At 46.6% G+C, this 13,599-nt stretch overlaps 1 protein-coding gene across 8 annotated transcripts in view; it reads right to left on the bottom strand.

Moving 5' to 3' along the window:
* CCDC78 (coiled-coil domain containing 78) overlaps positions 1 to 13,599 on the bottom strand; it is a 69,716-nt gene that overhangs the window by 27,647 nt on the left and 28,470 nt on the right. For 7 of the 8 annotated variants that reach the window (XR_013347388.1, XR_013347389.1, XR_013347390.1 and 4 more), the window contains 6 exons: positions 12,209 to 12,346; positions 11,800 to 11,931; positions 5,538 to 5,624; positions 5,038 to 5,217; positions 1,536 to 1,709; positions 1,215 to 1,265 (listed from right to left, as the gene is read on the bottom strand). Coding sequence is in view for 5 of the 8 variants with exons in the window: in XM_077829133.1 (XP_077685259.1) it covers positions 1,215 to 1,265; positions 1,536 to 1,709; positions 5,038 to 5,217; positions 5,538 to 5,624; positions 11,800 to 11,931; positions 12,209 to 12,346 (762 nt within the window). In the remaining 3 variants the exon portion in view is untranslated. The remainder of the gene's footprint in view (positions 1 to 1,214; positions 1,266 to 1,535; positions 1,710 to 5,037; positions 5,218 to 5,537; positions 5,625 to 11,799; positions 11,932 to 12,208; positions 12,347 to 13,599) is intronic. The other variant, XM_077829136.1, reaches the window with a different exon arrangement.

Raw genomic sequence — 13,599 nt, 5'->3', positions numbered from 1 at the left:
ACGGAAGAATCCCATGCACTGCTACAGACTAGAGACCGAGTGGCTAGGCAGCAGTTCTGCAGAAAAGGACCGAGGGGTTACAGTGGACGAGAAGCTGGATATGAATCAACAGTGTACCCTTGTTGCCAAGAAGGCGAACGGCATTTTGGATTTTGGCATTTTGGCATTTGTATAAGTAGGAGCATTGCCAGCAGCTCGAGGGACGTAATCATTCCCCTCTATTCGGCATTGGTGTCCAGTTTTGGGCCCCATACTACAAGAAGGATGTGGAAAAATTGGAAAGCGTCCAGCGGAGGGCAACAAAAATGATTAGGGGGCTGGAGCACGTGACTTATGAGAGAGGCTGAGAGAACTGGGATTACTTTGTCTGCAGAAGAGAAGAATGAGGGGGGATTTGATAGCTGCTTTCAACTACCTGAAAGGGGATTCCAAAGAGGATTGATCTAGACTGTTCTCAGTGGCACCAGATGACAGAACAAGGAGTAATGGTCTGAAGTTGCAGTGGGAGAGGTTTAGGTTGGATATTAGGAAAAACTTTTTCACTAGGAGGGTGGTGAAGAACTGGAATGAGTTACCTAGGGAGGTGGTGGAATCTCCTTCCTTAGAGGTTTTTAAGGTCAAACTTGACAAAGCCCTGGCTGGGATGATTTAGTTGTGGATTGGTCCTGCTTTGAGCAGGGGGTTGGACTAGATGACCTCCTCAGGTCCCTTCCAACCCTAATATTCTGTGATTCTGATACTATGTGGATTGATTGTGCAGCTCTCCCAGCTCTGGGGGCAAGACAATGGGCCAGAGGTTTGAGCCCAAGTCTCTTGCACAGCAGTGCAGAGGTGCTACCACTGAGCCAACCCTTCTGAGAGATTATGGTGAATATGCACTTAGCAGGTAACACAGACCCACTTCCTTTAAAACTCTTGTCTATATCTGCCCAGTGAAAATGGCTGGGGGAAGCTCCCAGCTCCTCCAGCCGCAGCCTTTCCTTGCAGGAGTCACTTTTTAAAACAATGCAAATCCAGTTCTCTAACAAAAACCCAGAGAGAGTACATGCCATTTGGTAACTACACAGCTCTCAAGAAACTATGTGTAGGCAATTCTCCAAATTCAATCTGACAGATGTTTTGCATGGGGGAAGGGTGAACAGGGAGGATGAGCCCCACACAATAAATAATCACACGGACACAGCTCAGATACACATGCAGTCTTGCACACTCACATGTCTCTCCAGTTTTCGACGTTCATGTTCAGAGGCAACTATATCTTCTGGCTGATTTAAAAAAACAGAACAGGACAGTAGTCAGATTCTGGTCTCTTAGAATCATAGAATATAAGGGTTGGAAGAGACCTCAGGAGATCATCTAGTCCAACCCCCAGGACCGATCCCCAATTTTTGCCCCAGATCCTGAATGGCCCCCTTAAGGATTGAACTCACAACCCTGGATTTAGCAGGCCAATGCTCAAACCACTGAGCTATTTCTTCCCTCCTTGGCAGAAGCAAGGAGATCAGACTACCTAGGAGGCCAGACAAGTTCCATACCTTCACTTTCCGGGCAGAGAGGCGGTGGACCACAGCCCGAACCCTTTCCAACTCGGCCAAGGTTTCATTGGCCAGGGCTTGGGATGGGGAGTAGTTACTCCATGACTGAGGAAGGGAGCTCCTGGTGTTGACCAGGTTTAGTAGCTCCATGCTCAACTCTTTGTTCTTAGCAACCTGCAAAGTAAAACAAGAAGGGTGTTTCATTTCTTGAGATTTCCCCTCTCCAGCTCTCAGTGCGTATTATTCAGCATGCACATGCAGTTCTTTATATACACTAAGCATTCACTTTTATCCCTCTGATAGCAGATTTTTTTCCTCTCACCTGTCTGAATATGGTGGTGAACTATTTAATTCTCATGGAAAGGCAGGACTGGTATCATTGTCTAGAACCAGCTAGAGAGAGCAGAGGTGTTGCTGTGTGATATTTTTCCTTACACAGCCTGCCAATGTCCCTCAATTCTCCCCTGCAGCATCCATGCTATTCCAGTTCTGGAGTCTTCACACAGCTCTGCCAGTGCACCTCATTCAGGACTTGCAGGTCCTCCTGCTAATCCTCTCCCTGACCCCCGCAGCTCTGCCAGTGCCCCTCACTCGTGACCTTACTATTCCAGTCCTGGACCTTTCCTAACCAGATTGAATGGTGTTACAAAAAATGGACAGATGTCCTCTAGGAACTAGGCTGATGCCATCCAAGTCATTTAATTTTTGATCTTTATTGTAACTGAACACAGACCTCCAGAAGTAGATTAACCCACAGCACCACCTAACCATTCAGATTCAATGCAGTGCCAGTACACATTTTGGAAGGATAAACATCATCTCAACTAGAAAGGCTCAGTTACAGGGGATCTGGAGTGAATATTGAGGGAATTCATGTCTCAAGGGAGGATTAAATAACAAAATGCTGATGGGGTTTTTGATTGGGGACAAGTTTGAGTAATTGTTACCAATGCGCTGAATCCTGGAGGATATGATGCTTTGGTAACCTTAGTCATCCATTTCAATAATGGGTGATTAAAAGATAGCATATGGTGGGTTGAGGCAGTGACGGGAGGAGAAAAGAGAGACTGACAAACGAATGAGAGATACAGCTGTAAAAGGAACAGAAGGGCTACATGAGATCTTGCTTTATGGGGATAGCTACAGGGAGACAGGACCAGGAATTTGCAAAGGGCTATTTTGAGGAAGTTGCACAACCCCCCAGTGCCCCTGAAGAACCCCACAGCATCTTCCATAAATCAGGAGAAGTGTTGTATTGATTTAGATGGACTACATGGGCCAAAGGTGTTAATGCAGTCACTATCCAACATTAAACGGTGTTAAACAAGATCTGGGTTTGGTATACAGAGACCTCAGCCTGCTTAATGCCATGGCAAACACCATTAAAAATCCTTTTAACCTTTTGTTAAAGACAAAGAAGAAGGACAAAGAGGTAAAGGGTTTGAAATGTAAAGTATGAAATAAGACTTTCATTGTAACAACATCCCCATTCCCTTTTCCGTTGGAGAGAGGTTTTAAAAGGAATGCCCACCCTCCTGGTCTGACACATTCTTAGATGGTATCTGAGATGGAAATAACTGCACTCTTGGGGCCAAAGAGAAGAAGTTAGTTTAGATGGGCTGGAGCTGTCATTGTTGCTGTTGTTGTTATAATTCAATCCTGTTTCAACCCAGGCAGTGTTTGGGATTCAGCTGGAACTGGAAGAGATGGCAATGTCATCAGGGTCGCTCTCTCTGGCCAGTCTGGATATCTCTGAGGACTAGAATGAAGAAGGTCTGGAGTCCCAGGAAACAGTGGGGATGGCAGCTATTATGGTGAAGCTTGCTCCAGTAATCCCTGTCTGTTCTTCTGTACTTTCCTCCCAAAGCCTCTTTCTTCAAGGACCCACAAGGGGTGTGATGGCTGGAATAGTCCATCTCCCCATTTTTTGTCCACCAATTAGGCCTAATATCTGACACACCGATTTTGGTTAATTGATTTCTGGATCCACATTTTCTTGTTTACCAGGTACAGTCCTTGAGCTATGTCAGGAGGCCTTTTGTTTCGGACTAATTCAGTCTTTTTATCTCCCTTTTGCACCTTTCCCCATCATCATTTGTTAGTATTGGGACATCTTATGAATTTAAATTCCTTCCTTCCTTCGCTGAGCTCACAAGGTAAATTTGTAGGCCCAGTTATCACAACAGAAGTTTCTCCGTCTCCCTTACACAGCAATCCTGAGCCTTTCAGGGTGGATGGCCCAGTATGTAGCCAGTTTACATGGCCATTTGGGGGCCTGGCAATGGCTGATCTGCATACCGCCAACATCAAAATCCACACACCCACATCTGCAAAGGGTAGGGCTGAGTGCAGGCCACAGATTAACTGATTTGAAAGAGGATTTACAATAAATTTGCTAACAGCCTCAAAATGACTGACTGACATCTTAGAGGATAGACTTTTCCAAAAGGGCCGTATGGCTAAAACGGCCAATCCAGCCAATCTCATTTCCCTTGGACAGACACAGAGCAATTTGTGAATAGAAACACAGAATTGTTTTCATAATGCTTCCGAGATTCTCCCTGTTATTTACAAGAGCTCACGAATGAGCTCACAGAGATGCTTTTGGGCCAAGCAGCCATGACAACACACTGGCAAATTCACAGACAGCTCATAATTAGAAGAGTGTCAGAGGTTCATTGTGTCCTGAGGAGATCACTGCGGGTTTTGAACCTGAGACTCCTTTTGAAAAATCTGTACTGAAAAAATAATGAGCAAAAGCCACACATTGTGACTAGTCCCAACTAGCTAATTCAAAATCACTTGCTTCTGGCAGTGAGTCCAGTGGTTAAAGCAGAGGACAGGAAGTCAAGAGACTACTGGTGAAATCTTGGCCCCATTGACTTCAATGAAACCAGGATTTCACCCTAGGTTTCTAATCCTGACTCTGCCACTGACTTGCTGTGTGACTTTTGGAAAATTACTTAATCTCTGTGCTGCTATTTCCCTAACTGTAAAATGGACCTATTGACACTTACCTACCTTTGTAAAGTGCTCTTAAATCGTTGGATGAATATACTAAGTATTATTACTATACCATTAAAACTCTAATTTAAATTTTAAAGGGACACCGTCAACTTGAAAATCATATTTCCACATGAAAATTGCATACCTCCCATGGGTAAAAGAAACTAAGATTACTAAAAGAAAGTACCCCAAAAAATCCCTCTCCATTCATTCAATATGTTTATTCTGACAATATTTTATGTCTAGTCAGTTTCACTGTTCTCTTCATGGTCCATTACACATCCTGGTTCATGCACTAACAAATAAGGCTCCTCTGTGAGGAGTTCACATTCATGCTCTTTCCCAGGCCCAATAGGAGGATGTTCTCCAGCAACAGCAAAGTAGAAATTGAAGAGGCAGCAGGCAGGCATGTGCACAGAGGAGGAGGAGGGCAGCATCACTGAGAGCAAAGCCTGCATTGTGAGGAAAACTCAGCAGGTTAGCAGGTCTCACTCACCTCCTGTTCATGTTCTTTGCCCAGGGCCATATAATTGCTTTTCAGAATGATGTACTCATCAGCCAGCTCTTTGCGATTGGTCTCCACAGTGTGCAGGCGTTCCTGTAGGGCATCATGCTTTCCAGTGACCTTCTCATCATGGAGCTCCAACTCCAGAATACGGTTCTCCAGGGTCAGGATCTACAGTGTGCACGAGGCACAATTAGACTCTACAACGGGAACTGGGTGGGCCAGTGCAACATTTCTAGGTTTTCACTTGGCAAAACAGGTTCTCATCAGGCTTAGCACATAAGTGACACAAGTTTGGGAGTGCATTTTAATGCTCATGCAAGTGAAGGGAGAATGACAGCTCTAGCAAGAGATCGGGATAAACTGGGTATTAAGTGCACACCAAAGATTCTAATCCTAGAGTCAGTGTATCTGACAGAGGATGAGTATGAAGAGCAGCAGAGATGGGTTAATGCATACAGAATGTAATGCAGTATTATAGTGTCACATACCATATTTTTCAGTTCAAAGTTCTCTGCCTCATACTGCTCTCTCATTTTGTTTGTCTCGATCTGGAGATCAATGAGGTCCTTAGAAATCTGTGAGACACACAAATAAGACTGCACTGTAATCTCAGGTACAGAAATCCACAACAGGAAATTCCAGTCTCCTGAAAGTAGGGCCCACAGGACATAAGTGGGGTTTCAGGGACAATGAGAGGTAAGATTTCTTCAAAAAGTTACTTTAGAAATCAGAGATTTTTTACCATGTAGAATCCGTTCAAGAGACTCTGACTCCCCCTTCACTGCAAAGGTGGTATGTGCCTGTTCCAGTTTTCTAGGGTAATGCCAGACTAGCCAGCCTGACAAGGTGTATGAAAAAGAGAAGCCCTCATATTTATGTTTGCAATCTGTGGGCCAAATCCTACAGTCTTTATTCAGTCTCACTCAGATAAATGTCCCACTGAAGACAATGGTTGTTCTGCCTGAGCAGCGACCGAATCGGGACTAAGTATGCGGCCAAGAGAAAGCAGGCTAGCCTCCAGCAATGGTCTGGAGCCTCAGGCCTGGTCTACACTACGAGTTTATGTCGGATTTAGAAGCATTAAATCCGAATTAACCCTGCACCCGTCCACACAACGAAGCCATTTTTTAGACATAAAGGGCTCTTAAAACTGATTTCTGTACTCCTCCCCAACGAGGGGATTAGCGCTGAAATCAACATCGCCATTTTGAATTAGGGTTAGTGTGGACGCAATTCAAAGGTATTGGCCTCCGGGAGCTATCCCACAGTGCACCATTGTGACCGCTCTGGACAGCACTCTGAACTTGGATGCACTGGCCAGGTGTACAGGAAAAGCCCCGGGAACTTTTGAATCTCATTTCCTGTTTGGCCAGGCGAGCTCATCAGCACAGGTGACCATGCAGTCCCAGAATCGAAAAAGAGCTCCAGCATGGACTGAACGGGAGGTACTGGATCTGATTGCTGTATGGGGAGAGGAATCCGTGCTATCAGAACTACGTTCCAAAAAACGAAATGCCAAAACATTTCAAAAAATCTCAGAGGCCATGAGGGACAGAGGCTACAGCAGGGACACAACACAGTGCCGCGTGAAACTTAAGGAGCTCAGAGAAGCGTACCAGAAAACCAAAGAATCAAACGGACGCTCCGAGACAGAGCCCCAGACATGCTGCTTCTACGCTGAGCTGCATGCAATTCTAGGGGGGGAGGGCCGCCACCACTACCCCACCCTTGTCCGTGGACTCCCATGATGGGGTACTCTCTGCCATGGCTGAGGATTTTGCAGATGGAGAAGATGAGGAGAAGGAGGACGAGCTTGACGAGAGCACACAGCACACTGTTCTCCCCGACAGCCAGGATTTTTTTATCACCCTGACCGAAATACCCTCCCAACCCAACGAAGCCAGAGAAGGGACCTCTGGTAAGTGTACCTTTTTAAATATAATACATGTTATAAAAGCAAGCGTTTTTTAATGATTAAGTAGCCCTGAGGACTTGGGATGCATTCGTGGCCAGTACAGCTACTGGAAAAGTCTGTTAACGTGTCTGGGGATGGAGCAGAAATCTTCCAGGGACATCTTCATGAAGCTCTCCTGGAGGTACTCTAAAAGCCTTTGCAGAAGGTTTCTGGGGAGAGCAGCCTTATTCCATCCTCCATGGTAGGACACTTTACCACGCCATGCTAGTAGCAAGTAATCTGGTATCATTGCATGACAAAGCCTGGCAGCGTATGGTCCCGGTGTTTGCTGGCATTCAAGCAACATCTGTTCTTTATCTCTCTGTGTTATCCTCAGGAGAGTGATATTGTTCATGGTAACCTGGTTGAAATAGGGGAATTTGATTAAGGGGACATTCAGAGGTGCCCGTTCCTACTGGGCTGTTTGCCTGTGGCTGAAAAGAAATCCTCCCCACAGTTAGCCACGCGGTGGGAGGGGGTCCATTGGCACTGAGCTGTTCGTGTTTGGCTAGGAGGGATCTTCCCTGATACCAGCCAGGCGGTGGGGGGAGGGAAAAAGCAATCATCCCAGAGAATTGGATGGGAGGAGGGGTTAGTTTGGTTTCTGCTGCTGCACATTAACAGGAAAACTGCAGTACTAAATGGCCAACTCAACAGGCTTTGCTTGGTATGGGAAAGGAGGGGGCTGCTGTTATGAAGGTTACAGAAGCCGAAAGACTATGGCTTACCATGGCCGCTGGCAAGCTGAATTCTGTTGCCCGGCTCTGCGTGTGTGATCTCTAACCCCAAAGCCACAGGCACTCAATATAAGATGCAAAATGCGACCTTGTACCAAAATCACATGTGCTATGTAATGTGAATAGTGTTGTTCACCCTGAAAGAGTATAGCCATTGTTCTGTAAAATGTATCTTTTAAAATACTTCACTCCCTTTTTCTCCTCCAGCAGCTGCAGATGTTTCAAGCCTCCCTCCTCCGTCCCAAAGGCTACCTCAGATAAGGCAGCGAAAAAAACGCACGTGCGATGACATGTTGTCTGAGCTCATGCAGTCGTCCGGCACTGACAGAGCTGCGTGGAGGGACACAATAGCAGAGAACAGGACGGTGGCCGATGAACGTGAGGAGAGGTGGCGGCAGGAAGATCAGAGGAGGCATGAGGAAACACTGGGGCTACTGCGCGATCAGACAGACATGCTCCGGCGTCTGGTGGAGGTTCATGAACGGCAGCAGGATCACAGTCTGCCACTGCAGCCCCTGTTTAACTGCCCTCCTTCCCCCCAAGTTCCATAGCCTCCTCACCCAGATGCCCAAGAACGCAGAGGGGGAGGCTCCAGGCACCCAACCACTCCACCCCAGTGGACAGCCCAAGCAACAGAAGGCTGGCATTCAACAAATTTTAAAGTGGCCTTTTCCTTCCCTCCTACCCTCCTCCCACACCCCACCTGGCCTACCTTGTGAGTTATCTTCCTATTTTTATAATCAATTAGTAAAGAATACATGTTTTTTAAATGATAGTTACTTTATTTCCTTTGCAAGGAAGCTGTGATCAAAGGGGGGAGGGCGGGTGGCTTACAGGGAATTTAGAGGCAACCAAGGGGGCGGGTTTTCATCAAGGAGAAACAAACAAAAGTGTCACACAGTACCCTGGCCAGTCATGAAACTGGATTTCAAAGCTTCTCTGATGCGCACCGCTTCCTGCTGTGCTCTTCTAACTGCCCTGGTGTCTGGGTGCGTGTATTCAGAGGCCAGGCGATTTGCCTCAACCTCCCACCCCACCATAAACGTCTCCCCCTTACTCTCACAGAGCTCGTGGAGCACACAGCAAGCAGCAATAACAATGGGAATATTGGTTTTGCTGAGGTCTGAGCGAGTCAGTAAACTGTGCCAGCGATCCTTTAAATGTCCAAATGCACATTCTACCACCATTCTGCACTTGCTCAGCCTATAGTTGAACAGCTCCTGACTGCTGTCCAGGGTGCCTGTGTACGGCTTCATGAGCCAGGGCATTAAGGGGTAGACTGGGTCCCCAAGGACAACTATAGGCATTTCAACATCTCCAACAGTTATTTTCTGGTCTGGGAAGTAAATCCCTTCCTGCAGCGGTTTCAACAGACCAGAGTTCCTGAAGATGCGAGCGTCATGAACCTTTCCCGGCCATCCCATGTTGATGTTGGTGAAACATCCCTTGTGATCCACCAGTGCTTGCTGCACCATTGAAAAGTACCCCTTGCAGTTTATGTACTGGCTGCCCTGGTGCTCCGGTCCCAAGTTAGGGATATGCATTCCGTCTGTAGCCCCACCACATTTAGGGAATCCCATTGCAGCAAAGCCATCTAGTATGACCTGCACATTTCCCAGAGTCACTACCTTTGATAGCAGCAGCTTAATGATTGCATTGGCTACTTGCATCACAGCAACCCTCACAGTAGATTTGCCCACTCCAAATTGATTCCCGACTGACCGGTAGCTGTATGGCATTGCAAGCTTCCACAGGGCTATTGCCACTCGCTTCTCAACTGTGAGGGCTCCTCTCATCTTGGTATTCTGGCGCTTCAGGGCAGGGGAAAGCAAGTCACAAAGTTCCATGAAAGTGCCCTTACGCATGCAAAAGTTTCGGAGACACTGGGAATCATCCCAGACCTGCAACACTATGCGGTCTCACCAGTCTGTGCTTGTTTCCCAGGCCCAGAATCAGCGTTCCATGGCATGAGCCTGCCCCATTAACACCATGATCTCCAAATTGCAGGGGAACGTGGTTTTAGAGAAAAGTGTGTTCATGTCCTCATCACCGCACTGCTGTCGCCTCCTCGCCTGGTTTTTCAGGTGCTGGTTCTGCATACACTGCACGATAATGCGCGAGGTGTTTACAATGGTCATAACTGCTGTAGTGAGCTGAACGGGCTCCATGCTTGCTGTGCTGTGGCGTCTGCTTGGACAATCCAAGGAAAAGGGCGCGAAACGATTGTTTGCCGTTGGTCTGGCAGAACGAGGGTGACTGACAACATGGCTTACAGGGTTGGCTTACAGGGAATTAAAATCAACAAAGGGGGTGGCTTTGTGAGAAACAGAATGGCCCCCTCAAAGATAGAGCTGAAAACCTCAAAGATAGAATTCAAAACTGGGTTTAGCAGGCCGTTGATTTCATGGAGGGAGGGAGGAGAAAATGAATACAAAACAAATCTGGTCTATTTCTTGTTTTGATCCACTTCATCTATCTTTATACATTTTGCTGGCAGCAGACTGTGCAGCACGACCGCTAGCCATCCTCATCTCCTGGGTGCTCGGCAGAAGACGGTGCAGTATGACTGCTGGCCATCATCTTCTGCTGGCTGCTGATTAAAAGACAGTGCACTGCCGGTAGGACTGAATTGCCATGAGACGAAACTTAAAAGGGAAATGACCTGGCTGAGTCACTCCCATGTTTGCCCAGGCGCCCCTGACCTCATCGAGGTCGGTTAAAAGAGCAGCCAGGACTACATCGATGACGGCTATCTGTCAGACTGCACTGTCTGCTGCCAAAAGTCAATAAACTGCTGCTGTGTAGCAATTCAGTACCGCGTCTGCCAGCACCCAGGAGACATACAGTGACGGTTAGCTGAGCGGGCTCCATGCTTGCCGTGGTATGGCGTCTGCACAGGTAACTCAAGAAAAAAGGTGTAAAACGATTGTCTGCCCTTGCTTTCACAGAGGGAGGGAGGGAGGGAGGGAAGGGGGGCCCTGATGGTATGTACCCAGAACCACCCGCGACAATGTTTTAGCCCCCTCAGGCATTGGGATTTCTACCCAGAATTCAAATGGGTGGCAGAGACTGCGGGAACTGTGGAATAGCTACCCACAGTGCAACGCTCTGGAAGTCGACGGTTGCCTCGGTACTGTGGACACACTCCGCCGACTACATGTACTTAGAGCATTTGTGGGGACACACACAATCGACTGTATGAAAATGCTTTCTACAAAACCGACTTCTATAAATTCAACCTGATTTCGTAGTGTAGACAAGGCCTCAGTTAAAGTTCAGGGACTGCCATTGAGGCCAACACTTCAGTGTTACTGATTATGCCAACAGGCCTAGACCAAAAATATAAGCACAAAAGAGATCTGCAAGCAGACATGCCTCTTGTGATCTGAGCACCAGCTTATTATGGCGGCACTGACCACAGCTCCATAGGTAAGGCTGAGAAGAGGTTTGCACCTTAATATTAAAATATGCTGATGCGGAGACACATCAGCTGAGAACTGTGGAGATGCCGAAGACTGGATTCCCTCATAACCCCAAAGAGGAAGAGTATAAAGGACAAGTAAAAACTTTGAGATTAAGTGATACACATTCTGAGACGTCTCAGCCTTTTCCAGAAGGACGTGATGTGGAATAGTGGCTATCTGGAAGCTGACATTGTGCACCAGTCCTAGCCTTCCCCAGCAGAAGTAACTATAATGAATAAAAACGAGGAGTCCTTGTGGCACCTTAGAGACTAACACATTTATTTGGGCATAAGCTTTCGTGGGCGAGAACCCACTTCATCAGATGGTTCTAGCCCCCAAAAGCTTATGCCCAAATAAATTTGTTAGTCTCTAAGGTGCCACAAGGACTCCTCGATTTTTTTGCTGATACAGACTAACACGGCTACCTATAAGGAATAAGTAGAGTAGCCCTGGCTGTTGGGGAGTGCACATGTTTTTATAGACCTTCAGGGAGAATATCTTTACATTTCCCAAGGATTCTACATACCCATATATTTCTGGGCTCAGTGGGGTTCAACAGCTCAAGTATCTCCAGCTCCCAAGATGCATGCATTACCTTAAGTTTCTCCTCCTTGCTGAAGACCAATCTGGATGACAAATCCGTTTTGGAACCAGCCAGATTCCCCATCTTCTCCTGCAGTTCTCCAAGCTTTGTGTACAGTCTTTCGTTCCTATCCTGCAGCTGCACCTGGGTACACACAACAACGTCAGTGACTCCCTATACTGAGCAGAAACAAGATCTTCTCCCCCGTGCACAGCACTGCACAGATAGGCAGGTTCGGGGAAGGGAAGAACAAACAGCTTACATGATGAGAAAACACAGCTTTCTGCATACAGTGGCTTTAACAGATTGGAAAGGGAGTTGTCAGTTGCCATTTTCATCCTGCGATTAGGATCAAGTTTTCAAAATACCTGACTCAGTATGCAGAAAAGGCACTGAAGACAAATTTGCATTTCACACTTACGTTTTCATTGGTGAGGCACTGGACCTGTTCTCGGAGGGTGCCTATGCTCTCACTCTCCATGGCACTCCTAAGATCCATGTGTTCATACAGTCGGTGCTGAAGGGCCAGGATCTTTGCCCAGTACTGAGTAAGCAATGACTGAGGAGCAAAGAAAGAATTAGAGATGGGATCTTGGTGACAAAAATCTTTATCTGCCAATAGTTCTTTTCTCTATGGATGGCATAGACAGGGTTGCTATCAACTCAGGTTGCTAGAGGGTGTGGTTTTCATTTTGTTTATGGGGTGGAGCAAATGATTACACCTGCTCCTAGGAACTGCCAAAGAAGAAGTGATGAATAACACATCCAGTCTGGTATCCTGATTGCTCCCATGGCATGTACCAGAGGTTTCAAAGGAAAGCTCAGCAGGTCCCCCTCTTTGCTGTATAAGGGTCTCAGTAAACATCTCACATGTATATTTATTGTATCTTTCCCATATTCTTCCCATATCTGATCATATTCTTTTAAATAACTAAGGGTATGTCTACACTATGAAATTAGGTCGATTTTATAGAAGTCAATCTTTAGAAATCGATTTTATACAGTCGATTGTGTATGTCCCCACTAAGCACATTAATTCAGCAGAGCGTGTCCTCAATACCGTGGCTAGCATTGACTCACAGAGCAGTGCACTGTGGGTAGCTATCCCACAGTTCCCGCAGTCTCCGCTGCCCATTGGAATTCTGGGTTAAGCTTCCAATTGTCGCAGGTGGTTTTGGGTACATATCGTCGGTCTCCCCTCCCTCCCTCTGTGAAAGCAATCGTTTCACGTCTTTTTTCCTGGGTTACCCATGCAGACGCCATAGCACGGATGGAGCCTGCTCAGCTCACCACTGCTGTTGTGAGCATTGTAAACACCTCACACAGTATTCTGCAGTATGTGCAGAACCTGGCTAAGAGACGCCAGCACGAGGACATTTGTGAGGACATGGACCCAGACATTTCTGAAAGCATGGGCTGTGGCAACTGGGACATCATGGCAGCAGTGGGGCTGGTTGATACAGGGGAACACCAATTCTGGGCTCAGGAAACAAGCACAGAGCAGTGGAACCGCATAGTGTTGTTGCCGGCACCCAGTGCCGAGAGGCAAAACAACAGCAGGGGTTTGTTACCCAGTATGCTTTATTTAATAATTATAATGGGGTGGAGAAGCAGAAAAGTTTATTTGCAGCTGCAAACAAGGTACAGGGAGAATAGAATTTTAAATTCTGCACACCAGAGCAGGTTATTATATATATTTTTATATTTTTAATGCTACTGCTCTACACATTAGCCAATTAAAACTTTGCACAAATACTTTGCTTTCCTTATATGGGTTACAACAATGTTTATTTTTTTGCAACCTTTAATAAG

This window comes from Eretmochelys imbricata, chromosome 10, assembly GCF_965152235.1.
Source record: "Eretmochelys imbricata isolate rEreImb1 chromosome 10, rEreImb1.hap1, whole genome shotgun sequence".
Lineage (NCBI taxonomy): Eukaryota > Metazoa > Chordata > Testudines > Cheloniidae > Eretmochelys > Eretmochelys imbricata.
The sequence above is the reverse complement of the archived record's forward strand: the minus strand, read 5'-3'. Positions and strand labels throughout refer to the sequence as shown.